The sequence below is a fragment of the Gouania willdenowi genome, chromosome 18, assembly GCF_900634775.1.
Source record: "Gouania willdenowi chromosome 18, fGouWil2.1, whole genome shotgun sequence".
Lineage (NCBI taxonomy): Eukaryota > Metazoa > Chordata > Actinopteri > Blenniiformes > Gobiesocidae > Gouania > Gouania willdenowi.
In genome coordinates, this window is record NC_041061.1 from 9781702 (window position 1) to 9809571 (window position 27870).

The window sequence follows — 27870 nt, forward strand, 5'->3', positions numbered from 1 at the left end:
AGTGCCCCCTGAATAGATTCATTTCTATCTACAGTCTTGATCATTTTCATCAACATCATTACTATGATTATAATCTTGAGTCTGAATTTCGTGCAAAGTTCTTCCCTTTCAGTAATATTCAGCTGAAGGGCGCTTTTATTTTGAAAGGCAGCTGAGGGCGCTTACCTACGTCACAGTGGGTGGTTGACGGGGCGCTCCTTTCTCCGGCCTCAGTCCGCTTACATACGCCTCTGTTAACAAAGGCGAGGCAACAACAGTACGTTGTGGGTGATGGGTGCGCTCACAGCCACCATAATAACCTGAGGCTGGACTTTGTTTTATTTTTGTAATCTTTACCACTTCTTTTACCACTGGAAGGTCAAAGTACTTTGCTTTTTATTTTCTTTACCTGCTCCGAGCTTTCATTTAAAGCTTTCTTTTTCACACCTAAACGGACTAAACCAACACTAGGGCCGACTGACTACCAGGAACACACATGTGTGACCAACACTGGTGAGTTTCATCCTTAATATTATTATTAATATCCATGTCAGGAATGGAGACAAGGCTTTAGTGCAGCAGGTGCACTTTAGTGTACTTCAATGTAAGTGTACGTGTCTGTCTCTGTGAGTGAGAGAGCGCCTGCAATCCGCGACATAACCCACATGAGGTTGTACAAAACTACAGCCACACATTTATAACCTCATAATATATGACTAGAAATCAGAAATGGGCAACTGGGGGCTCAGGAGCCACATGTGGCTCTTTGGTTTAATTCTGTGCGGCCCCTAAAAAAAAGGGCGAAACGTACAAAGTAACTCCAAAAATACACAGAACGCATACAAAAAATAACATATATATATATATATATATACAATAAATGAAAAATGTAACACTCCAAATTAGAGAAAAATATACAAACTGATTCCAAGAACACAAAATAACTCCAAAAACACACTAAATACACAAAACATCTACAGAAATATACACAAAATGACAAGAAAACTCACAAATTGATAGAGACAAATATGCAAAAATAATACCAGGAACACAAAAATATGCTAAATAAGAGAAAACACACAAAAATTATAGTAAAAATATGAAAAACCAACCTACTTTCATCAGCAGTATATTGTCTAAAAGTGATTATAAATAGATTTAAAACAACATGTATATTTACATTTACATGTAAAAAAAACAACATTACTTTTTTGTCATTTATTATTTGATAAAAGTGTCAAAAAGTCCTGTTCTGACACGACTGCTATTAGGAAAACATCAAGTGTTTCCTAGTATTTCTGTCTCTATTCCCATCATAACATTAATGTAAACTTTATCCGATGACGCCCATTTTATAAAATATCACGAGGTGAAAATCCTTATCTGTTACGTAGACCAATAAAAACGCTCGTGTTTCATATTTCCTAATGTCGTCCCAATGCGTGTGTGTCTGTGTCTTCCTTCCTGAATCCTGACACACCTTTTCCATGTGTCCGTGGCCGACATGGAGCTTCCATGTTTTCATTCCATGTTGTCACTGTATTGGCAGTGAAACCCCCTCCCAACCCATTTACAAAAAAACCCATTAGGGTCTCAAGCAGATGGCTGATTGTATTGTACACACACACACAAACAGACACAAAGACTTTGTTCGTAAACTATAGTTTTATAGGAAATGGATCAGAAGAAGCGATAACGTTTCTTCTGGAGTGAATAGGTGGCCCACTGACCCAGCCTGAGAGGGTGTGTGTGTGTGTGTGTGTAGGGGGTATTCTGACAGATTGGAGGATGCAGCTATTAACTAATGAGGTCAATAGAGCACAGGCAGACAAAAGAGGTGAAGTCTGCTCAGGAGCAGCTTAAAGAGAAAGTGAGGTCTACTTTGCTTTGTTGGGTTTTTTTTTTTTTATATCTCTGGGGTTTATGATCATGATCACACAATGGGAATGTGAGTGGATGAATGTTCTGTGACTGAACACACCCTCTGTGTAGTTTATGATCATAACTGAAACCAGGACAGACTTACTTTGCACAAATATTGCATCATATCAACAAAAGGTTTCCCCATTCCCTAGCAGCTAACCCTCTTTGCTTCCCCTATCATACGTCCATGGAAATAAACTCTTTCTTTTTTTATGGATAATGAGCAGAGGGCGTCTGAAGCATGTGTGTGTGACTTTAAAACCGGTTGGACTTGCTGGTGTGCTCCTTTCTGTAACTGGTTCTCAGTGGTATTGACTTTAGTAAGCTTCCAAGTCAAGGGAAACACAAAGGTAGAATGCTGTCTGGGTTGCTTGTTTTCTTTTGCACACACTTACGTTGATACATTTCTTTTTATTATAGGGAGGAGCTTGAGAAATGTTGTGGCACAAGTTTATGTAGAACTATTTTTTACATAACTAACTGTTTTTACAGATTTTTGTTCCATCAAAGCAGCAGGAGAAAAAGTTCTTGTATCGTCAGTAGTCGACATATTACTTAAATTCTGGGGTTATCTATTGAAAAGTTATAAATTCAAAGGCCAGCAGGTTATATACGACTAAGCACAATTTAATTTCATGCCAAGCAGTGGCTTCAGATGCAGCTGACCTCCACCAGTATGACAATGGTATGAATGAGTAAGTAATGGACTGTCGATGCCACCTAGACCATAATATAACCACAGTGGTACAAGTTAGATTTTGTTTTATGGCGGCTCTAAAGTAGCTGTACTTGAGAATTTTTGGGAATATTATATCTTAAAGATATTTATATATATATATATATATATATATATTTTTAACAATAAATGTAGAACAGATTTATAAATTAAAAAAAAAAGATTTATATGCCATAATATTAAAGGTAGGGTAGGTATTTTTTTCCAGATACATTTTTTAAGTTTTTGGTTGAAATTTTCTTGAAGTCCTGACAGAAATTAAGATCTTATGTGCTCTGAAAAAGATTTTCATTTATAAGCTGTTAATAAATTAATACATTAATATTTAGCTTTTTTCTCAAATGTCCTTTTTTTCCCACTGGGGTGGGTTCAAATAAGTTTTACTAAATCCCATCCCATTTCGGGCATTTATGTTTTAGTTTTTGTATCTCCTTTTTTTTGTATAACCTTTTTTGTGTTTGTTTTATTGCCTAGCTTGAAATGGAGCGTTGTTACTTCAATTTTAACACGATGAAGGAGGAAAGTGATTGGTTTGAAACCATTTGTGTTCCCGTGTGTTCCCAGTGTTTCCTCGCTCTGCGAGACGTTTAATTTCGACCGCATTCAGATCTTTTCGCGAAAACCCCAAAATAAACATTGCCCATTGTTCTGCTGCAACTTTTAATCCAAGAAAACACCAGACACGTGTTGGGAATTCACTCTGGCAGAGTTTTTGTGGGTAAATACAAGAAATCACAGAATGCAAAGTGTGAAACTTTACCCACAATGTTGTTAAATTAAGTGTTTACAGTAGAGATTAAAACAAGCTTTAAAGCTGCTATTGAAACTTTTTACATATTATTGCAAGCTAATGATCTTTGATTTATTGAGGCCTAATCTATGTTTTTATCCGATGAAAAATGATCGTCTGTATGTAACAGCTTTAAGTAAAGTATGTTCTCCACCATCAGGACAGATTTGTGCACTTGTCACTCTTTCGTTTAAAGCCCTACGTGAGTGCACGCATGAATGTGTGATGTAAGATACAGTGGGAAGCAGATGTGGCCAGGTGTGTTTGTGGTGCTAGTTGTGAGAAGAATGCTAGAAAGCATTCTCACTATTAAGATCCTTTTACTATGTTATTATGTATTTTTTATAAAAAATCATATTCTGAATATGTCATAATCCCCCAGCCTCCGACCCCTTATCCCCCACATATAAACAGCAAGGATACCATCAATAAACCAAAAACACAAACAAACAAATAAATAAATACAAAGATAATACACATACAAATGCATTACATTACATTAACAATATTTAATATTAGTATTATTTGTACAGCTTTTTTCGCGATTAACTTCACCCCGCATTTATTCTCAATTTTGCCATTCAGGTTTCCGTTAAATTGTTTTTTAATTGGTTATTGGTTATTGACCGTTATACTGACTCTGAGGGGGGAAAAAAAACCCTGTGACACCAAAGGACAATGAAACAATATTTAGTTCAATTGTTCGTCTGAGTGACATTTTCAGAATACAGCATTCTCACTTGCATTTTCTCCATAAATGCAAGTTTTTCTAGTTTTAAGTGAGTTCGTAAAAAGCCATCTTGCGTTAAATTAAGAGCGACTGTGGGATTTTAAAAAGCTTGGATCTCCTTCTTTTTTCCCATCGATGATATTCTAAAAGCTACTGCTGCTCACGCTGCACGTCCTTAGCCTGCATTGCTTTCACCCGCCCACTCCATTATTCCCAATCAATGCTAATGGTTATGATCCCAAAGAAATCCTGCATTCCCTGGAGTACACCATGTACTTTAAGCATCTAATAATGCATAGTCAGCGTAAATGCCGCATAGTTTCTTTGATTCTCTTCACTTGTCCAGACAAAGACTAGAAAATAAATAAAGTAATTGATGAATCTCACATTTGGGTTCCGGTTCCATTCAACTTGAATATGCATGAGTCATATTTAGCTGATCAGCAACTAATTTTAAACGACTGAGCAAAAAAATGCTCCGCAGATATAGTCGAGCCTCAAGCAAAACCCAAACCTACGCAGACGCCGACTCGTCGTGTTTTAAATGAGTTTTAAAAGATTCCCTTTAATCTCTTTGTTACAGTTTTACAGCGTGTAGAGTGTGTGTGTGTGTTAATGATCGTCACCGTTATGCTCATTTTGCCATGTGAGCAGCGAAGTATCGTCTGTTTTGTTCTCTGAATCGGTTGGTGACTCAGTCAGATGATGACTCGTACTCGTGTTGGTTACGTCAGCTGTGGCACAGACAGACAAAACACAAAAGAGAAACATGAGGTGAGGAGAATGTGGTCATCAAGTGTCTTTTTAGTGAGATCTTTATCAATGGGGGTAGTAATATGTTATACTGGAAGTGTGGAAGTGCTTTTATTTTGGAAAAATTGTATATTTGCCTTGAATTACAGCATTATAAAAGTAAAGGCGACAGCAAATTTGTGTCTGTTACTTATATTTTGACTCTGTAACCTTCCCTGGTAACAGTGAACTGGGTGGAGAATAATTCCAGTCAAACAGGTTATCCATTACTGGTAATAAACCAGTGTGAGTCACACGATGGTATTCATAGTCACACAGGTACAGCGCAGAATTTGAAACACAGTTTGTGAAGCCTCGCTCCACATTTAATTTGTAAATGGTTGAATGGCTTTTTACATGTTTTAAGGAATACACTTATGACCTATTTATGTGTTTGGAGGAAAAAGGCAAAATTTGCTTTACACGGTGCTTAAAAGTTAAGCACCAAAGTCACACCATGTTCTGTAGGAAGTGACAAGATCTGCAGTCTGTTGATAAAAGTACAAGAGCTAATAAAGCTTCACATAAATCAATGTGAATTAACCTAAAAAATAGACAAATATTTACAGTGGAGATAATGTTCAAACAAATATTTATTATGAAAAATAGTCACGAGTCTGCGGTTGATGCGATCTGTAAAAGATGGAGGAGCCTCTACTAAAAAGAAATATCCAGGATTAAACGACAATCAAATAAGGATCAAAGATGATTAACTCAGAGGTCAAAGTCTACTTCAGGACTATAATATGATGCAAACATGGCAAGATTATTCTAGACTGGATTTGTTGACTTGGTCAGAATTCCAAGTTTTTTGCATTTTTTTTTACAACCAAATGTTTGGTATTGCCATAAAATTCATAATCTGTGGTTAAAATTAAACTGTATGTTTGAAATATTTGTGAAATGTAATTTTAAAAACCAAATAAATTAGTTAAAAATTGCAAATTAGAGTGGTAAAAATGGGTCAAAGTGCGGAAAAAAGTAGGAACAACTGGCAAATAATGGGCATGACAAATCATGAATGTTGTTAAATCGGAAAAAATAAGCATTAAATATAGTGAAAATAGGTTAAAAGTGACAATAATGGGTGAACATATGTGACATTAGGTGGTAAAGGTGGTAGAAAGGGTTTATAAGAGCCGAAAATGTCTTGAAAGTGGAAAAAAATGTGAAGGCAGTGAAATTTGATGGAGGAGTGGCAGAAATGGGATTAATGTTGCAAAAATACATTAAAAGGAGCAAAAATATGGCAAGAAAAAGTGATGAAAATAGGTTAAAATATGGCAAGTTTGGTGTAGTTGCAGAAAAAAGGTAAAAATAAGCAAAAATGGGCTCAAATTGTTCAAAAATTCTTACTTTCTTGAAGGCATCTGGTGACCCCAAGGTTGAGAACCCCTGTTTTAAAGGATATTGAACGTTTAGTTGTTAAACCTTTGCGTGCCAATGATTCCGGTATGAACTATAATGTTTCACTTCTATAATTCTAAAGCCCTTTTCCTCTCTGTTTATTCTTCAGGTGATGTATTGACCTTCACACCCAAAGCCTGACCCCTGATTGGTCAGGAGAGGGAAGAAAACAACCTTAGAAACCAGCCTCCGTCTACCATGTCTGAACAGGAAAGACCCAAGTCTCCATCCACCCTCAAACACGACGCCAAGCTGAAGCCGGAGATTCCCCGTAAGCCCAACCCCGGCATCCCCCCTCAGACTGACGGAGGCAAGAACTCCAGTCTCCCCGGCGGCAAAGTCCAAAGCATCATAAGCAAGTTCAGCAGGAAGGAGTCCAGTGAAACGGTGGAGGAGCAAGCCATTAACGGCAACGGAGAACCTGAGCGGTCGAAAAGGCCGCCCATGACAAAGCCCAAACCGGACCGTGCCAGCGTTCAGATCCACATCGGGAAGGAGCAGGCACCACCTCTGCCTCTGAAGAGGAGTCGTTTCCTAAAGAAGCAGAGGAGTTTGGGAGCGCATGACGGGCACAGCATCGATTTGGAGTTTCGTCGCTCAGGTAACGTCACGCCTACCTTATCAGACATCCTGGTGTTGTGTGTTACTTCCCGTGTAATAAATAGATAAGGGTTGTGTTCGAAACGTCATCCTAACGTACTACTCATACTACGTCAAAATTAGTATGTAGTACGTTCACATTAGATAGTATGAAAAGATTGAGTACGTGAGAAATACCCGGATTTATACGATATAATTTTTAAGTATGCACAGTGGGCACACTAGTCATACTCAACCGTCCCATGATGCATTGTGAGCGGAATGAAAAATTGTCCTGGGACCGGCTTCAAGCTAAAAGTCAAACATCCCCTTTTCAAAACAAAAGCATCTCTTCTTGTTTTCCATTCATTTTTCAGTAGCACAATGGCGGGTCTCCGAAAATCTCCCTGAAATGTCGACATGAAATGCGTTTCCACGAGTTTTATGGATCAAATGACCACGTATTGATTTTCTACTTGGTCACCTTTTCACTTAAAATGATTTCAGAACTTTCAAAGATGGAGAATCAACAAATATATTTAACCTCAGTGTGATTCAGGATTGTGTCGTCGTAGGTTTGAAATGCATCTTGGGAAACTTGGAAGTATACTTGAGTGGGAACGCGCATCATCCTAATCATACTTATAGTATGTAGTAGACAGTATATACTCAATGCGTTTGTAGTGTATCGTACATTAGTGTGACATTTCGAACACAGCCAGGGTCTCATTATTCCATTTGACAGCAACGCTGATGACCTTTCACAATAAAAGTTTAGTCAAAAACTTTTGACATGAAACAAGAAATCACTAACATTAGTGGTTATTGTTTTTTGAAATTATAAACCAAACCCTAAATACTCAACTAAATTGTATTAGAACTATTGAATTACCATAAGCAAGCTGTGTCACAGGAAGTTGCATTGATAATCATAATTATAGTAGCACCTCTAAAAAATGGCGTGCATACAATTTTAGCCTTTCAGATCACATTTCCTCACACCAGCCATCACAGACAACCGGCTCAGAGATTTCACAAATCTGCCTCAAAGCAAACGTTACGTGACTGTCATGTGAAAGAAGAAGCCATTATTCTCGACTCCTTGTTACCTAATGGCAGAAAAGCCAGTTGTAATGTGAGAGCCTACTATAACTTTTCCACTAGACTCCAGTGGACTTTCTTTTTCTATCGTGACTAGAGAAAGAGAAACTCTACAGATCAAATGAATTGAGTCGCCTGATTATTTGACTTCCTTTTCCAGCTACTCACTCTCTCAGTTCCTCTTGTTATTCCTTGTTCCTCGTTGATAATAGAAAACCATTTCTGAGGGATGTAACATTCCTCCTCAGTCAGTTTCTGATAGATATCAGCGCTGATGTCCTAAAGCAAGGGAGACAAACTCATTTTAGTTCAGGGGCCAAATACGGAGCAGTTTCATCTATTTCTATTTTAGTTATTTGTTTAAATAGGGACAGTACATATCAATGAACATATAATGAACATATAATGAAGATATCACATATGTAATGATGTCAGATTATGGGGCCATAGATTTTATGTGGGAAAACAAGTTATTTCAACATTATTGTGCCATAGTTTGTTATTCTACGTATAGATAAAATACAAAATATGTAACAAACCAACAATATCCAAGCAATAAGTGACAATAATAATACATTTTATTTCAAAGTGCTTTTCAAGACACTTTACAGCTTAAAAACAACAACAACAAGTACAGTGATTAAAGAAAATATTAACCAGAAAAAAAAACACGAGTGAGTGGCTGGTTAAACGTTAAAAGCTGAGTGAAACAGGTAAATTGTAACTTTATAAACAAAATAATATTGTATCAACTGATTTTTGACTGGGCTGAGTTTACAAAAAAATCAATTTATTGATTTGAATTGATTTTCCTCTGAATGGCCAATAATCCTGAAAACAATCAAACTGTCAAACTCATTTTAGTTCAAGTAGGCCACAGATTTTATGCGAGAAAACTAGTCATTCCAACATTATTGTATCGTGGTTTGCACAAACCAACAATATCCAAGCAATAAGTGATAAAGAACAGTCCCAACTGATCTTCACTTTAAATTTCCTTGATTTTGTGACCAATTTCTATTTAATTAAGGAACATGGTAAGTAATTTTTTGATGAAGATTTAGTAAGAATTTAAAATTTTTTCAACAGTTTAAAGGGGTGCCAAATCATGCTAAATCCACTTTTTTAGCCCTTAAATGCATTTTGTTGTATATTTAGAGTGCTTAGAAGTACAGAAAAAATCAAATTAGTCTCTTCAGGTGCTCCGTAGATATCTTTATATTCTGTTTTGGTCATATTTTTCAATCTGTTTCGATTTTTCGATTCTCTATTACGTTTTTTGAACAATAACGTCACAGTATTTGCAGCGGAACTGCCAAATTAGGACATCGACTCCAGGCCCAACATTTCAAGCAATCCGCCATTTTTATTTCTCGCTTTTATTTTGTAGTCCAAGCTCAAGGATGCCGAAGTTACGAGAGGATAAGTCAAAATGTTCGGTTGTTGGATGTAGTAACCCACACGCTTCATTACACCGTCTCCCAGCATCAGAACCTTTTCAAAGTGCCTGGTTGAGTTTTATTTTTCACGGAAATGTACCCACATCTGTGGGTAAGGTCATTTTTGTGCACGCGAAGCACTTCAAGGATGACTGCTTCTGCAACCTCCGCCAGTATAAAGAAGGATTTACAGAAAGACTTTGTCTGATTGAGGGTTCAATTCCTTCTATCTTTGGAGACGATGAACAGAGCACTTCGGTAAGCTGTAAATAACGCTAAAAAGTGTGATGATAAGACGTCCCTGTCATTGTTTTGTTAGCATTAGCAGTTGCTTAGCAGTTGCACCGTCTTCAGACTTCATATGTTAGCGCTGTATGCTCGTTTTAGATCCTTGATGATATGGCCTACGTGATTTAATTTAAGTCTAAAGTTTTCATTAGTCATTTCATTTTGCCGTTTTTGTCTTTGAAAAGACTGTATTAAAATGCATTTCGTGACGTAAGCTTGGTGCTAGCGTTAGCTCGGTGCTTGTGTTAGCTCACTTGTTAGGGTTCTGCAGGTTCATCATCATTTTCATCTCACTCAGCCGGGTCCAACTCTGGCTCGCACATGTAAGGCTGGATGGACAAGTCTTCTGTTGTTGACATTTTGTAAATAACGTGTGAATAAAAAGTTTATGCGCCGCTACATAGCCGTATCTCTTCTATCAAACTACAAAAATGGCCGAACAGGGTGGAGTTGAACCGAGTGTCACCTCTGCAAGCTGGAGAGGGGGCGGGGTATGGAGTGTCTCATTTGCATTTAAAGAGACCGCACCAAAACGAGTTGCTCTCAGAAGCACATCAGAAAACGGTAGAAAAGAGGCCTGTGGAGCTATAATAATGAGGAATTCAGACCCAAGCATTGCAGTTCCGCTTTATATAGACCACAACTGTATGATTTATATCCAAAAAGGAAGGATTTAAAAGCATGATATGTCTCCTTTAACATTAGAAATGACTGCAATCATGCGATATACAGTAAGCACTGGGAAAACTGCAAGCCCCTGCAAATATTGTTTCATTTATAATGATTCCTGTTTTCTCTGTCATTTTTACTTTCTCTTGTGGGCCAATTTGGATGCTCTGAAGGGCCAGATTTGTCCACGAGCGTTGACTTTGACACACTTGATCTTAAGAATCTCGTTTTTCATGTGTTTATCACACCTTACTGAATTTGGTGTTTGAATCCATACTGATATGGGTTCTCACAGTGACGCAGTGCGATTAATAATTTCACTGACCTCATGGACTGGTTTTAATCAAGAAGGAATTTAGGACTTATTGGGGCTCAATGGACTCTGAGAAAATAGAAAAACATAAAATAAATGAAAACAGCTGGAGAAAATCAAAGGACTTTACCTTTGGTTCTTTACCTTATCTTTATCTTTCTTCCTTATCCTGATCATGGTTAGGAGGTGAAGGCACATACACACACTTTAACTCTTATAGTGAGATACTGCAATGACTCCATCACACATGTTTTGGACCTGGAAAGATTCAATTTGTTTGTTTTTGACTCAAGTCCAGCCCTTGATCTGGTCCACACCTCTATGTGGAGTTTGCATGTTCTCTGAGATGTTCTACTTTTCCAAAAACACATATGTACGGCAACCCTGGCCCTTCCTTCCTGCCTTCCTTCCCCCGACTCTTCTTCTATTAGCATTTTCTTCTTGAATCATTGATGACATAAATACGTGAAGTATTTCCATTGTGATGGATGGAGTAAACGCCTGTCAATTTTCCACTATGTTGCTCATCGTAGATTTTAAAATGTTAAAGATGAAAAACAGACATGGACAACTGAGGTCCGGGGGCCACATGCAGCCCAAGGTCAAATTTTTTGTGCGTGCCCTGAAGCTAATGCAAAAAATGACACAAAAGGGAGACAAAAATACACATTATGTAAAAAAGGTGCAGAAAAATAACTGAAAAAGATACAAATACACACAAATGACTCCAAAAGCACACAAAACAACAAAAAACACTAAATCCCTTTAAACAAGCAAAAACAACAAGAAAACAAAAAACCCCAAAACACACAAAAAGACAACAAAAACAGACAAAACAACAACAAAAAAACAAAAAGGACAACAAAAATACACATTATGTAACAAATGTGCAGAAAAATAACTGAAATTTTTTTTTTTTTTAAAAAGAATAAAAAATACACAAAGGACTGATAAAGCAGACAAAACAACAATAAAAATATGCAGCAAGGACTTCAAAAGCAATTAAATTATATATATATACCCAATGAAGTCGGGGTGGCGTGGTTGTAGGGGTGGCGCCCTGCGATCTTTACTAAATTTTCACCCCACCCAAGAGTGCTGAATATTTAGGGATTTGTAACAACTAGTCCTATTAAGAATCTCATATATATTCATTCTGTTTTTTGTGTCTGTGTTATTTTTTGATGCAGCGCCTGATGGGAAAGAGGTGGAGATTGAGCCTCAAGCAAGAGGTGGCGTGGAGACGGAGCTTCATCCTGACACACCCCTCAGTTTGTGCTGCAAGCCCAGCTGCTGCTGTGTGTGTCACATGCAACGACCCGGCATGAAGCTGATCTGGGTACCGGTGGATGGGGAGGTGGAGGAGTGGTGTGCAGAGGAGGAGGTAGAGGTGGAGGTAGAGGAGGTAGAGGAGGAGGAGGGAGGAGGTGAAGGGGAGAGTGAGGCAGGAGACGAGTTGGACCGTACTTTTGTGTATGACAAGGAGGTGTTGGGACAAGATAAATCACGCTTCCGTCATAGTCTGAACATTCTGATGGCTGAGGGCCACAGGAGGCTCTCTGACCCGGGTCCCCCCTCCATCTTCTCCTCCCTCGCCAGCACTCGCTCCCAGTCTCCCCCCGTCCCACCCAAACGTAGTCAGTCACCTTCAATCCACCTCACGCCCCCTCAACACAACGAGGACAATATCTATGAGGCCACACTTCCTGTCCTTGATTCCACTCCCACACAAAACCGTGAGCTGGGAATTCCACAAATCAAACTGTGCAAACCAGTGCGTCGTGGGAAACTGTCCAACAGCACCTCAGACCCCTCCTCAGAGTTCCACCTCAGCTCAGACCCAGTCCCAAGGGACGTCGACATCCCTCCGGCCATACCCCCTCGAGTTCCTCTATACCAGGACGCTCTCCCCAGCGTCCCTCTCCTACCGCCCACCCTGGAGGCAAGGAGACCCGTACGACCCCCTTCACCCAGCAGCTCCACATCGAGCGGCCTGAGCCCTCAGAAATGCATCAATCCCCCACCCAGCCCCATCATGCCCTGCAGAGCCCCGCCTCCACCCCCGAAGACCGACCCCAGGAGGCTCAGCAGCGCCTCGGTGACATCACTTAGACTGTGCAAAGGTTTGTGTTGAACACACGTGATTATCCTCACATGGTCTACGCTACGGTGGAACTAAAAACACCTTTACTATGTTTTATTCTGACAGAAGATAAGAACGAAGGGGATGACCAAGAACTGGACCCGTTGGAAGGATTGTGAGTCTAACACTGGATTTACACTGGACGTGTAGCTACTCCGTAACGTCTCCGCTGCGTAATCAACCAGGGTTGGGTCAATTGTAATTGTAATAGCGTAATTGGTAATTAATTACAATTATGACAATTATTAATTGTAATCGTAATTGAAAAAATCTGTTGCTGTTGTGCTCATAATTGAATTGTAATTGAGTTGACATAAATGACTTTAATTGCAATTGGTAGGGAAATTGTATAAAAACTGCCATTTAAAATTTTAACGCAAACCTGTGGAACCATGTTACAATTCTATGGCTTACACAGACATAGTTAACAATTATTGAAATATTTTTCATATAAATTTTTCCCATTACCTGCCAGTTCTCTTGAGGATCTTTTTACCATGTTAAAAATTTTAATACTCGGGGTATAGTGACAGAAAGAAGGCTCAGACGCCAGAACCAAAAACATTAATACCAATATAAGGTAACCAAGAGTTTAGAAACAAATTGCATGATAGATAAAACCTTTAGTGTATTTTACAGCTGATTTAAGACGTGTTAAAACCGACCCGTTACCAGAAGAAATGCTAACAGAAAGCTAACACAAGAAGAAGGTCACATTTTATGGAGTTATTTATTAACTCATTGAGTGTCATTCCCGTCTATAGACGTGAATTGTGTTTTTCGGCTGGGGTTGCTAGGAGACAGTGTGACGAAGCTCTCCAGTGAATATCTAACTTTTTTTATTTTATTTTTTTTATTTATTCAGTTCATTTCCGACATGGTTGCATTCACAGAAATTTGTACTATGATGTAGTGACCAACTGGTGCCATGTAGGTGGCAGCACTGCACCTTTGGATGAGAGATCACCCGCGCTGGGCAGAGCTCAGAGGGAGAGGAAAAGAGTTTACAAGACATAAAATGGCGCTACGAGAGTTGCTGCTGAAGTTCCCAGCAGCTCACAGCAGCACACACTCGACCAGAGCATGTGTGGAACTAAGTGGATTATTGAGAGTGTCGCGATGTTGAGATAAAACGATCAAAAAAACGGGGCAAGCGGTGCATGTCCGAGAAAAGGAGGAAGTTGCGTGTGGGGAACTGACGGGGGAGAGACTTGGAGGATGGCCAAAATACAGTAAGAAATCCATTAAATTCTGACCCAGATAGCTTAATAATAATAATAATAATAATAATTTTGCCATCAAAAGCCTGGTCTCAGTGTTGTTTTTCTAGTTTTATAGAAGGAAACCAAAGTTGAGGTGTCCCTAAAGCAAAAAAAAACAAACTTGCCTCTATTCAACTGCTGATTACAGAAGAACAAAACAAGCTAGAAACTAAATTATTTTTTCTGATGAAAGTAGAGAGTCTAATCTTTCAGAATCTGGTTTGGTCAGATTGTCATAGGACAAAATATTCTGTGGGTCTTTAAAAATGCTCTAAAACAGCTGACACTGAGTGGGTAGAAATTTTGAAAATGGCTGGCACTGAATGAGTTAAAGACTCAGTAATTGTGATTAATTGTAATTTATCTTTAGTCATTGAGAACATAATTGTAATTGACTTTCAGGGGTGAAGTGATAATTGTGATTTTAATTGTAATTAAACACTTTGTTGGGCTTTTGTTTTCAAGTTAACCGAAAGTTTAGCCACTAGTACAATGGCGGGAAATTCTCCAAAATATCGACACGCAATGAGTTTTCCATGAGTTTCTACTTGGTGACTTTCTCACTTAAAATGTTTTCAGAACTTTCAAAGGTGGAGAATCAACGGAGATATTTAGCCTGTGTGCTTCAGGTTTTGTAGATTTGAAATGCATCTTGGGATACTTGGAAGTATACTTCAGTGGGAACGGTCATCATCCTAATCATACTTACTCACTGAGTGTGTAGTTTGTTAGTATGCGATTTCGAACACAGCCATTGACTAGAATGAGAACGTATGAGCTCCGTTGTTGTTACGCAGCAGTTACGCATCCAGTGGAAATTGGGGGTAAATGCCACAATCTCTACTTCTGAAATTCACTCAGTCTGAAGACAGTCCTGACTGATGAGCAACAGAAAAGCTTATCTTTTATCTTTTCTCTGACCTTTCAGGAAGGATTCACTCAGGAGGGAGTTGGTTTTATGGGAGTCTCGCTTGCAGGATGGTAAGAGTGACCTTATAGATGAAGAAGACTATTTAAACATTATCTATGTCAGTAATTCAGTGTTTTCTGTCCTTCAGAGCCTCTTTATCAAACATACCGGGCCTCCGTCATCACCAAAGAGATCCGACGACAGACGGTTTCCCGTAATATCAGTAAAACCAGTGCAGATTACCAAATGGACTTGACCACCCGGCGCTCCGGGGCCGGAGCTTCGTCCACGACGGGGAACGGAGGACTCAGGAGCAGCCCGGTGCCGTCCCCCGGACAGAGCACCCTGTGGCAGGACCTGCAGAAAGTACGAGACAGCGGCGTGCTGGAGCAGCTCAGCCCCGAGCTGTGCAAGTACCAGGAGGTGAGAGGAGGGACTGGGAAAGGCTAATGCACTGTGAACGGTTATAATCACATCTTAAACTTTGATGTAAATCACTGACCACTCTACCACAGCTGCAGTGTTGTATTGATTCATCCTGGATGGAGCTCATGAAAGCTTTTACAGTAAATAGTTGCTGGGAGTCAAGCAAAAAAAAAAAAAAAATCAGCAGCAGGAAGTGATGCTTTTATTTTGGAGGAGCTGCTATGCAAGCAAAGCTTCACAGGTTGTTTGCTTACAGAAATATACAATTTGCATAAAATGAGCCAACTGTAAGAAATCAAGTAAAATGGGAAAAAAGACCAAATGAAATGTATAGAGTAGATTTATTGATCCAACAGTGAGGAAATGTGGGGAAATGTACTGTCATGACAGCTCAGATCAGATAAAGGTGAAAGAAAAAAACAACAGAGGCAACACACAGAATACCCGAAAAATAGTGCAATAAAGGAGATAAAATTTGAAAATACAATAATAGAGACTATATATAAATAGAAATAGAAAAAATTATTTAAAAGGACTTTTTAAAATTAAAAAAACGGGAGAAAAAATCATGCACTTGATCATATTTTCAATGATCGATATATATTTAAGATTCAGTTCAATTTTTAGATGTACTTAAAAGTTAGCTTTATTGTTACCACCTCGCAGCTATTCAACCTTTATTTGTGTATTTATTTATTTTACACAATTACACAATAATCCACATTATCACAAAAGATGGATAAACAGTGCAGGAAAAGGCAGAAAGAATGAAGAAAGAGCTTATTTGAAGCCTTTACCTAATTAGTAATCAGTAAAGAACAGACAAAAACAACAGAACTTAATAAAATAAATATCTATATATGACCAATCTGAGCATTAATACAGATTCATTCTGTTTTATTGCTGTCTGTTTTGTTTTCTGTCCTTTTTGTTTTCTTTTTGAGTGTTTTTTTTGTCTTTTTGTGTATTTTTCAGTCACTTTTGCGTTAGCTTCAGTGGCCACACAAAACAATTTGACAATGGGCTGCATGTGGACCCCGGTACTGAGTTTACCTACGTACTGAGATTATAACCCTAACCTAATCCAATAAACAAATAAAACACGTGTCCGTTCACTTTGAAAACAAAAATGAATTTTCGGTAGTGCGCATGCGCATATTAGCGCATTTACAATCTCAGTACATGACACCAGGCCTGCAATTGCCCATGTCTCTTAACATTTTCAATACATAAACAAAAGATAACCTAAGTTAATTGGTTAAGAAGACTGAACATATTAAAATATCATCAAAAACACAATTTTAAAGAGTTTGTGAATACCTCAATGTGAAATACTTCAACAGAATACTCATCCAACAATAAAAAATTAGATTGAAAAAACTATACCACAAAGCTATTTGAGTGCAACCAAAAACTTCTTAAGACATCTTTCGTAGCATTTCAAAGACTGAAAGGTTTTTGCCAGGTTTTACTCAAACGATGTTTAAATACCTTTACAACAACAGGAAATACAACACACATTCCTAATGCCAAGCTTCAGATATTTATCTCTTGTATGTTTTGTGAGCAGAGCATGTTTGAGGTGGTGACATCAGAGACGTCGTACCTGCGATCTTTGCGTGTTCTCACCGACCACTTCATGGACAACCGGGAGCTGGAGAAGACCTTGATCATCAGAGATAAGAAAACGCTCTTCTCCAACGTCCTGAGAGTACGGGAGGTCAGCGAGAGGTGAGCACCGACTACAGGAAGGAAGGAAATACAACATTATGGATGTTAACCTAACATGAGCTTCTTGAACTTGGCCTTACAGAAGTTTTCCATGCGATGTGAGCTTGAACATTTGTTAATTAACCCCAGGGTTAGGGGTCAACTATAATTGTAATCACGCAATTGATAATTAATTACAATCATGACGTAATTATAATTCTCAAGACCCGGAGGCCAAATCTGGCCATTTTGAGCATCTAATTCGGCCCGCAAGAGAAAGTAAAAATGACAGAAAAGACATGCATCAGTGTGTAAATTACAAAATAATGCAGTTGTAGATATCTCAGCCCCTCCAAATACACATCGATACAAATTTACAAAGGATAGCAGTCATTTTTCATTTCAAATTGATAAAAAAAAACAATTTTTTTTCAAAACCCTGCAGATTTACTTAAATTATTCTACTAGACTAAATAACAATTGTTCATAATATCAAGGAAATGCAAGTTCATTTAAGTTTAAGGTCACTTAATGCTTGATATCGTCTGTCTCATATACTGTATACGTCATATGTAATTTATACCTGCAAGTGCAAACTCGGGCACATTTATGTTGAAAGTTCTCTTTTTCCTGCTAAAATCTGTGGCCCACCCTGGTCTGTATGTGGCCCCTGACCAAAAATGAGTTTGACACCCCTGCATTAAAGGCTCAGTAACTGTGATTAATTGTAAGTGAACTTTAGTAATTGAGAACATAATTGTAATTGACTTTTAGAAGAAATATTTTTGATATTAATCGTAATTGGAACTTAGTTGTAATTGAACATTGATAGCGAGAGATGTAATTGTAATTGAAAAATGTAATTGACCCGTACCCTGAATTCAACACTACAGGTTCTTAAAGGACTTGGAGGAGCGTGTATTTGAGGAGCTGGTCTTCCCAGACATCTGCGACATCATCCACTACCACGCCCAGCACAACTTCCCCGCATACATCGACTACGTCCGCAACCAGATCTTCCAGGAGAAAATCTTCACCAAACTTATGTAGGATATGATTCGTAAATCTGTCATCGAGAATCAAGCACGAATGACATGACGTTTTAGTGACCGTGTGTTTCTTCCGTGCAGGAAGGACAACGTGCAGTTTGCCGCAGTCATCAGTCGCCTCCAGGAGTCGCCTCAGTGTCAGCGGCTTCCCTTCATGTCCTTCCTGTTGCTGCCCTTCCAGCGGATAACGCGGATCAAAATGCTCATCGAGGTGAGAAGCAGCGACCGTGACTAACTGGCATGCGCTTTTTGGATTCTGTAGCAACACAAAGAACAATAAACACAAAAGAATGATGTTCTCAGAAAAGCAATTAGCTTTACAGAAAGCTCCGCCCCTTGACTTTGTAAATCACATTCCTGGGTGATGACAATCATCACATTTAAATACTTTCCTTATCTTTAACTGAATACCTTAGGCTTTTCTTTCCTAACAATGAGCTGGTGTCGGCAGTATATGTCACGGTTTCTCCTGACATGTTTTAATTGTTTCAACCACCAGTCTTCTTCAGAGGCGTCTGCTGATCGCTTTGATGTGTCTTTGACTTCCGTGCAATATTTCCAGCTTTTGTGATCTTTTTGAATATGTTAAGGTTTCATTTTTTCAGGTCACTTTTTTCTGGAAATTTGCTTTGATCTCCTGACATGTTTTGACTGTCAACTGCCAGTCTTCTTCAGAGGCGCCTGCTGATCGCATTGATGTGTCCTTGACTTCCGCGTGATATTTCCAGCTTTTGTCTTCTTTTGGAATAATATGTTATGGTTTCATTTATTCAAACAACTTTTTTACCAGGAAATTTGCTTTGATCTCCTTACATGTTTTGACTGTCAACTGCCAGTCTTCTTCAGAGGCGTCTCCTGATTGCTTTGATGTGTCCTTGACTTCCGCGTGATATTTCCAGCTTTTGTCTTCTTTTGGAATAATATGTTATGGTTTAATTTATTCAGACAACTTTTCTACCAGGAAATTTGCTTTCATCTCCTTACTTGTTTTGACTGTCAACTGCCAGTCTTCTTCAGAGGCGTCTCCTGATCGCTTTGATGTGTCCTTGACTTCCGCATAATATTTCCAGCTTTTGTCTTCTTTTTAATATGTAAAGATTTTATATTTTTGGACAACTTTTTTTCAGGAAAGTTACTTTGGCAGTTGACAGTCGAAACGTGTCAAGAGATCAGTCTTCTTCAGGGGCATCTGCTGATCGCTTTGATGTGCCCTTGATTTCGGCATAACAATTCTAGCTTTTGTCTTCTTTTTGAAAAGTATATTAAAGTTTCATTCCTGACTTGTTTCCACTGTCAACTGCCAGTCTTCTTCAGTGGAATTGTGGTGCTGACGTGGAATTCAGCTTCTTAATCCGCCTTGCTGGTTTTTGACCTTTGAGCAAACACGACCCCTGTAAACAGCAGCTGTTTTGTTGTTTCAGAACATCCTGAAGAGAACAAAGGAAGGCACCAATGAGGAGCAGACGGCCTCCAAAGCTCTGGCCTCAGTGTCTAAGGTGAGCCTCTCTCTCCTGTTTAGCTCCGCCTCTTTACGTTGAATAGCTGCTGAATGTGTCAGAAGAAGGAAGATTTTCCTGTTAAATGGAAGAGTTACTGGTGTCACCGTGAACGGTGGCAGTAAAAGAATGTGCCCGGGGCTCTCAGCATTGATTCCAGCATTCATTCGATGGTTTCCGTAATCCTCAGATCATCGACGAGTGCAACACTCAGGTGGGAAAGATGAAACAAACTGAGGAGCTGATTCACATTTCTAAAACACTGGAGTTTGATAAGCTTAAGGTGAGCCAATCACACAATAATATATCATTATTATTATCCAATGAAGCATAACTGGACTGTGCATGTCCTCCTCAGGCCATTCCCATCATCTCCCAGAGCAGATATCTGGAGAAGAAGGGAGAACTCCAGGAAATGTCCAAAGGGGGAACTTTGTTTAACTCCAGGTTGAAGTTCAATTCTGTTTATCTCTTTCTATTCAATGACCTGCTGCTCATCACCATCAAGAAGAGGTGAGACACAAGCAGTAAGAACAATAACTAACGTATCGAAGTGATGGCACATTTCCAACAGTCATTTTCTGTCTTTATATTTTATTTAAAGTTTGTAATATACAAACATGCTGTATATTCCAGCTCACAGAATTGCAAAAGCAGCAACAAGAGTTACAATGAACATAATATACAAAGATTATTGAGGGCAACAGGAACAAATAAAGGAGAAATAAATAAATAAGAATGGCAGACCTTGGTGATATTTAGTGTAAAAATAATTGTAATTAAAATTTGTGACCGTTTAATTGTTGAATACCTCTGCATGAATATAATTAGCTTAAGAGATTTAAAATCAGTCAGGAACAATTTAAATTATAGAGGAGTTATGTTTATACATTTACAGTCATTTTCTGTCATCAGTTTCAAAAAGTCAAAAATTAAAATCATGGCATAGGTAAGGAAATATATTTTTCTTATTTCTTATTCTTATTTTTCACCTTCAGACTGATCATCTAAAGGGCATTAATGTGATAAGTTATCTATTGCTTTAATGTAAAAAAAATGAAAAAAATATTTACATTGAAGAAATTTTTACAAATGTTTATTTTATTGTATTTTTTGCTTATATATATATATATATATATATATATATATATATATATAAAATGAATTTACAATTAGTGAAAGTTTTTAAAATGCATAAATCCAACAAATTCAAAATTTTCTATTTCTGTTCTCATTTTTTAACAATACATTGGTGAGAGAGGCTTAAAGGCCTATGATAGGTCTGATCATGTGACTTAAAAAGGACAAATTATTATTTGTACGTCAGTATCTGAAAATATATATAATTTTTTTCTTCAGACCGCTTTTTTAATAAAATTTACTTTGATCTCCTGACATGTTTTGACTGGCAGTTGTCCTCAGAGGCGTCTGCTGATCGCTTTGATGTGCCCTTATATGATGTGTCCACAGTTGATTGTCGGAACATGTCAGAAGATCAAAGTACATTTTCTGAAAAAAAGTTGCCTGAATAAATGAAACTTTGTGGAATTCTCAAGAGAGCTTATTTCATCCCAGATTAGACCAACTGAATCAGGTTGAGACAAATCAGATCTGCTTAGCAAAGCCTTGAAAACACACGTCAGTACCAGACCATGTAAATCTGTGAGGATACAAAGGAACCCGTCTGCTGTGAGAACCTATCTACGTAACGCTGGTGGAAACAGGAAGTGGAGCTGGTTAATGAAGACTAAGATACCAAGAAGTGAAACAGCAGCGTTGTGACGGAACTATGAAATAATAATGAACACGCGCCATCAAAACGTATGGGTGAAATTTTCATTCGGGCCACATTTGGAATTTAAAGGTTGCAGTAGCTCACATAATTTTCCCTGTTAGCTGTGCTGTATGACCAGCACAGCAGCAGTGCTGAATTCTTCCTAATTTTGGTCTAACATGGGCTTGAATAATGAAGGTCTTTCCACTCCGTTACCTTTTTGTGGTAATGTCCTTCATTGCCTTTTTTAAAAAAAAATGACAAAAAAATTGTTCTCAAGTTTCCATGGATACGGTTGATGATAACGGAGTGGAAAGGATAAGGAAAAGTGCTGCTGTTCTGTGTGTTTTGGAGTCATTTTGTAATTTTTTTCTGTGTTTGTGATTTTGTTGTTTTATGTGTTTTTAGTCATTTTGTGTCTTTTTGGAGTCATTTTGTGATTTTTGTTGCTGTTTTGTAGATTTTTCAGTTAATTCTGTGTATATTTGTAGTCGTTTTGTGTGTTTTTACTGTCATTTTGTGTGTTTTGGAGTCGTTTTGTGATTTTTTTTGTCTGTGTGTGTTTGGAGTCAGTGTATTTTTGTTGTTGTTTTGTAGATTTTGTAGTTAATTCTGTGTATATTTGTTGTCGTTTTGTGTGTTTTGGAGTCATTTTGTCATTTTTGTCTAAGTTTGTGTGTTTGGAGTCACTTTGTGTATTTTTGTAGATTTTGTAGTTAATTCTGTGTATATTTGTAATCGTTTTGTGCGTTTTTACTGTCATTTTGGAGTAATTTTGTAAATTATTTTTCACGGTTTTGCCGATTTACAGATCTAAACCCAACAATATCCCTCTTTAACTTCACGTTTAGCTTAATTTCAACCCTCTCCTCCTTTGTGTCATCAGTTCGGAGCGTTTTGTGGTGGTGGATCACACACATCGGTCACTGGTGCAGGTGGAGGCGGTCGCCGATAGTGGAAACAGCAGCAGTCCCTTAGAGCACTGCTTCAACCTCACCATGCTGGAAAACCACCAGGGACGCGAGTTTGAGCGGCTGCTGAAAGCTCCGTCACAGTGAGTGCCCACATGTGAGATCATTAAGGAAATGTACTTTAACCCTTCAATGGTGCCACATGTAAAGTGAAAGTGGAATTAAGAAATGGTTCACGATACAATTCTCTCACAATTTATTTTACTAAATGGGACTGTAGACATATAATGACTGAAAAATATTCCTTTATTTTTTTTTTCGGTTCAAAACTATAAAAATCTGTACTGTTTTCCTTTTCTTTTTCATTGTCAAAATAATCCCTTGATAAACTATTCAAAACAATGTAGTTTAACTAAAAATAAATCTTGAATGAAATAAATAAAGGAATAATACAAATGAAGAAGCCTATCTGGTTCTATAGTAAACAATGCAAAACTGCATAATAGTTATTTTTCTTTTTAAAAGTGCAACTGAAAATGTATTTTGTGCCTTAACAATTGGACTTTAAAAAAAACAAACAGTCATTGCACTGTATTTAGGTCAGATATTTGTTTGGACCAGCAGAGGGCGCTGGTAACCCAGTGGTCAGTTGGCATGCAGATATGTTGCAGTGAAGAAGAGATGCTACGCAAGCAGACAGAGCTGTGGGTCAGAGTAGCGCGACCTAACGTGTGTTTTTGGACTTTTGAAAAGAAGAGATTCTGCACAAGAAAAGCCGAGAATAGTGGGATAGAACCCACAAAGAAGTATTTCTCTCATCAGGTCAGATATGCACAGATGGATGGCAGCTTTCCCAAACCCAACAAACCCAGATGGAAATGAAGACGAAGTGATCTACGAGGACTGGGGTGAGAACTGATGCCCACAACCTGCACAAAGGTGTTGGATAGTGATGTTGCATTAAGGCTCTTTGTGTGTGTGTGTGAATCAGATTGTCCTCAGGTACAGTGTGTGGAGCAGTACGTCGCACAGCAAGCCGACGAGCTCTCGCTGGAGCCCACCGAGATCATCAACGTTCTCCGTAAAACCAACGAGGGTAAGAATAAGCAGCAGATACAGATTGTGAGATGTTTGTTAATTTATTTTTTACACAAATTGGCCCTTGAATTCTGAGGGCACAAATTTTCATCACAGCCACAAAAATGTAACTGTCTGATGCTAGGACCACATTCATGTAAGCATTTAGAATAAAAACCAATCTAAGGAAGAACAAAGGGATTTTGTTGTTGGTTTGTATATTTGTCTATAATTTTGTGGGTTTTTGGAGTCAGTGTGTGTTTTTAGTCATTTTGTTGTTATTTTCTAAGTTTGTGTGTGTATCTTTGTTTTTGCTTTTGTCGTTTTGTATGTTTTTACAGTCATTTTGTGTCTTTTTGGATTCATTTTGTAATGTTTGTGTGTTTGGAGTCTGTATTTTTGTTGTTGTTTTGCAGATTTTGTAGTTAATTTTGTGTATATTTATAGCCGTCTTGAGTGTTTTTGTAGTAAATGTTTTCAAAGTTTGTGTGTGTCTCTCTAATTTTGTTGTTTTGTTTGTTTTTACAGTCATTATTTGTCTTTTTGGAATCATTTTGTAATTTTTGTCTAAATTTGTGTGTGTTTGGAATCATTCTGTGTATTTTTGTTGTTTTGTAGATTTTTCATTTTATTTTTTGTCTGACCTACTAATTAAGTTCGAACATTCTGTTAAAAATCGGAGCAATTTGATCTTGTTTTGGTGGAAACAAGTTTGCTTTTAGGGTAAAACTTGGTTGTATTTATGTGTTATTTTACCACTGACCTCCTCCCTCGTCTTTGCTTTTTTACACACCCTGATCCTCAAACTGCCTCATTCCTCCACTTTAGCAGTTTATTGATTATTTTCTGATTTTAATGCATGAACAACAGAGAAACCTCCAAATCTTCCCCGTTTTTGTCCCCTCCCTGTTGCTTTTTTTGATTTCACCTCAGGCTGGTACGAGGGGATCCGTCTGTCCGACGGTCTGAAGGGTTGGTTTCCCGTGCCCAACGTCATCGAGATCACCAACGAGCATGTGAGGAGGAGGAACCTCCGAGAGCGCTACAGGGTCATGCAGATCGCCACCAAGGTGTCCAGAAGAGGCACTAATTAGTGCCGACAATTGTTTACTTGGAGGATGTTTTTAATGTTTTTTGATGGACGTTATTGGATTGCTAGGAGGATCAAAGGACGCTCAGGAAACATCAAAGCACGCAAGCATGGAGTCAGCTGTGGTGCGTCTTCCGAGTCCTACCACAGCTTCTCCACGTGGATTCCTGTGAAACTGATGCCGATTTTCGCAATCACTGCATGAATGTCAAACCTGTCGACGAAGATTTGGTTTTACTGCGAATACCTTCAGGGTAACAGTCATCCTGTGCTCATGAAATCCTCTCATTCCGGTTCAGAGCAGTAACCAATGATTTGTCACTTGAGTCGTCTTATTTAAAGACCAGCGTATTCTTCTTAAAACAAACCAAGTTTAACAGGAAGTGCCTTTAATTGTGACTTCTGTGCTACATCTGGCTTTCAAAATGCATATTGATTGTCTGAGCTGCACTTCCCTGTTTTTTTTGAAGCTCCTGACATTAGATTCGAAAGAAACACAGCACAGGCACTCCCCCTGCTGGTCAAAGATTGGACATGATGTACTAAATGTGAATAGGAAGAGAGAAGATGCTCTCATTCAATGTGATGGTTGTACTTTTATTAAAATTACAGTGACTTTTGTATCACACTGGGTGTGTTTAAGTCAATCAAAGCTGGAAATACATTTTATAGTTACTGATTACATCATTCAGATTTGTTCTCACCCCAAAAACATTTTCTGAAATGGGAAACTTTTCCTTTGACCATTGGGAATTAGGATAAAGCCAGACTGTGAAAAGAAGGAGGTTCTGGGCACAAATACCGTTATAGTATTTTGTACCATATTTTTAAAACTTCCACTTGTAAACTTGTAATTATATTTAAGGTGTAATGCATACAGTTATAGAGATTTTTGATCATTTGCTAGAATGACTGGGAAAACAAGGACTTTATCTTTATCAGATGCTTGCGCATCACGGTTTTGCTTTTAAGCAGATTTTTTTTTTGTTTTTGTCTTCAAGTAGTCATTTACATTATTTAATGTCAACATAGGCACAATTGTGGTCAAATTATCTTCATTTTCTTTACAAAAACATTTTGATTAATCTGCTTTGGTCCATTTGATATGGGACTGGGTTGGGTGTTGCCTCTGAGACAAAAAGAGTTTGACACGTCAAGATGAATGTTTTTATGGAATTTTTACTTCACGCTAAATCATTATTAGCCAAATTGGCTGGATTTGGCCGGTGGGCCTTGAGTTGGACACCCGTGCCTTAGGACATTGCATGTTCTCCAAAGGAATGCCTTAAAAACATCGATTTCAGGGAGGTTTCAAAGTTGGTCATGTGACACATGTAAGTGACAACACATGCTGCTCAGTGGATAAAGTAGAGGATAATGTTTCCCATCTCACAACCGACTTAAGTAAACACTTTAAAAGTTTGGCATTAACCTTTATTAAACAGTAAGAAAATCCATGTTTTATACAAAACGTAGCAAAACAAATTTGTAAATACAGCTTTGTTCTTACAAAGAACTTTAACAAATTAAAAACAAAACATAGTGAACTGAAGATACTTTTTATCCCTTTGTATTCAAATGGTAAACGCTAACCTTCAACCCAGAAATAAAGTATTTTAAATTATAATCTTAACTTTGTTGTTTAGTTTATCTAACTTCTGTCGTTTACCTTCTCTAGTTCTTTTATTGCGCAGCATTAGAAAGGCGGAGGAGCATTTTAACAGCATTCACTTCCAGCTCTGACAACTTCTGAACCCTCCGTTCCAGAAAATCCCCAAAATGACTTGTGTCATCTAAGACTGCTTCACCGTATTTATCCGATACAGAACAGGGGGACTGGTCTGTAGGGGGACTGGTTTTGTTGGTGAAGTTGGCACCAAACAATGCTAGAAAAATCTCTGCTGCTTCTTGTATTCTGGTGCCCCCGTGCAGCAGAGGGTCACAATGTAAGCTGGCCTCATCTTGGTCAAAGGGACTAAAGATCATGTCAGGAATAGCAAACTCACCATCTGACCCCCGAAAGGCCTCAGCCAGGTTTTCACAAAAACAGGAATACAGAATAGGATCGGGTGTCCAGTCAGGTTGTGGCTCCACACCCTGAGAGAAGCAGTCCTCCTCATAGTGCAGTTTGAGCAGGTTAGTTAGCGCCTGGTCCTCCTCCTGGGTCAGCTGGACCTCAATCCTCCTTGAGGTCATAGTGCTCAGATGTCTCATGGGGTCAATCTCAGTTCTGAAGGAGTCTGGTGGAGATTGAGCGTTGAGCTGAAACAAACCAAAAACAAGGGAGTGTGTGTTTTTCAAGCTCTTTTAAGAGTTATTGTTGTAAATCTTTGTTATCTGCCATATTATGTCAAAAGCAAAAAAAATTAATTTGACAAAATCTTTAACCAAAGATAGACCTACATTTACGGTGCAATGCATGCAGTTATAGAGAGGTCTTGTTTTACCAAATTGCCAAAATTAGGCCCTGCGTTCCATTTTTGACCCATCGTAGCATCTAAGTTTGATCATTTGAAAGCTAGAATGACTGGGAAACAGATTTTTTTTTGTTCACCCTCAAACCGTTTGTAACTAGTATAAACTGTCCTCAAACACCAGTAACTAAGACACCAGTTACTGTGCAGATTAGAAGTTAAAAATCCATCACTTACCCTGAGGTGGCCCAGTGAGTTAGGAATCATCCTTCCATTCCCAATGGTTGGGTCAGGGCTAAACATTTCTACAGGGTCAAAAGGTGAGGAAACCAGCCCATCACCGCTGGATCAAGCCCACATCTAGCCCAGAGTCTCACCTGGATGGAGGAGGTGTTAGCAGCTGTGTGCAGAGGGAGAGAAAAGTCCTGAAAACACAGACTTTCTTTGCTTTACATAGAGTTTGTATCTGATAAAGGAGCAGTGATAGCATGGAGGAAAGTCAAACTCACCTTTGCATTCCATGTAGTTTAATGTCAGCAAACTGGTGTAGATGTAGAGTTGCCATTGATGTGACTAACGTGTCGTGGAAGTAAAAGCAAAGCTACATTTGTGCTGATGGTTAAATTGGAGACACCTGCTGGTTGACCCTGGAACTGGTTTAATCCAACGAACACGTGACAGTTCAACTCTGTTAGACCCCTAAATAAATAAATTTACAGCCGTAATTTTCTCCCGTCCAGCAATTTTAATTACCCCGTTAATGCAGCGTTGCTTTACCCAATTTACCACAATTATAAAAGGTCAAACCATAGATATAAAAGCGAGAGATGATACACACTTGGCCTTGTTCGAATGGTGAGAA

At 38.4% G+C, this 27870-nt stretch overlaps 2 protein-coding genes across 4 annotated transcripts; one reads left to right on the top strand and one right to left on the bottom strand.

The window, feature by feature from the left end:
- Positions 1 to 203: 203 nt before the first annotated feature.
- Positions 204 to 27860, top strand: arhgef15b (Rho guanine nucleotide exchange factor 15b). Of its 3 annotated transcripts, none has more exons than XM_028475064.1 (16): positions 204 to 492; positions 6467 to 6958; positions 11937 to 12869; positions 12956 to 13004; positions 15080 to 15132; positions 15210 to 15484; positions 17058 to 17218; positions 18091 to 18243; positions 18328 to 18457; positions 19668 to 19742; positions 19933 to 20025; positions 20101 to 20255; positions 22403 to 22570; positions 23250 to 23335; positions 23419 to 23523; positions 24438 to 27860. In XM_028475064.1, exons 2-16 carry the CDS (start codon positions 6556 to 6558, stop codon positions 24596 to 24598), a joined length of 3000 nt encoding a protein of 999 aa, XP_028330865.1. In that variant the 5' UTR covers positions 204 to 492; positions 6467 to 6555; the 3' UTR covers positions 24599 to 27860. The 3 variants fall into 3 exon arrangements, with proteins under 3 accessions (XP_028330865.1, XP_028330867.1, XP_028330866.1); XM_028475065.1 differs by lacking the exon at positions 204 to 492 and adding an exon at positions 4820 to 4932; XM_028475066.1 differs by lacking the exons at positions 23250 to 23335; positions 23419 to 23523; positions 24438 to 27860 and having other exon boundaries at positions 20101 to 20269; positions 22403 to 22540.
- LOC114480684 (uncharacterized) lies at positions 26167 to 27619 on the bottom strand. The gene is made up of 3 exons (XM_028475067.1): positions 27518 to 27619; positions 27246 to 27408; positions 26167 to 26856 (listed from the first exon to the last, which is right to left on the bottom strand). Exons 2-3 carry the CDS (start codon positions 27309 to 27311, stop codon positions 26278 to 26280), a joined length of 645 nt encoding a protein of 214 aa, XP_028330868.1. The 5' UTR covers positions 27312 to 27408; positions 27518 to 27619; the 3' UTR covers positions 26167 to 26277.
- Positions 27861 to 27870: the final 10 nt, after the last annotated feature.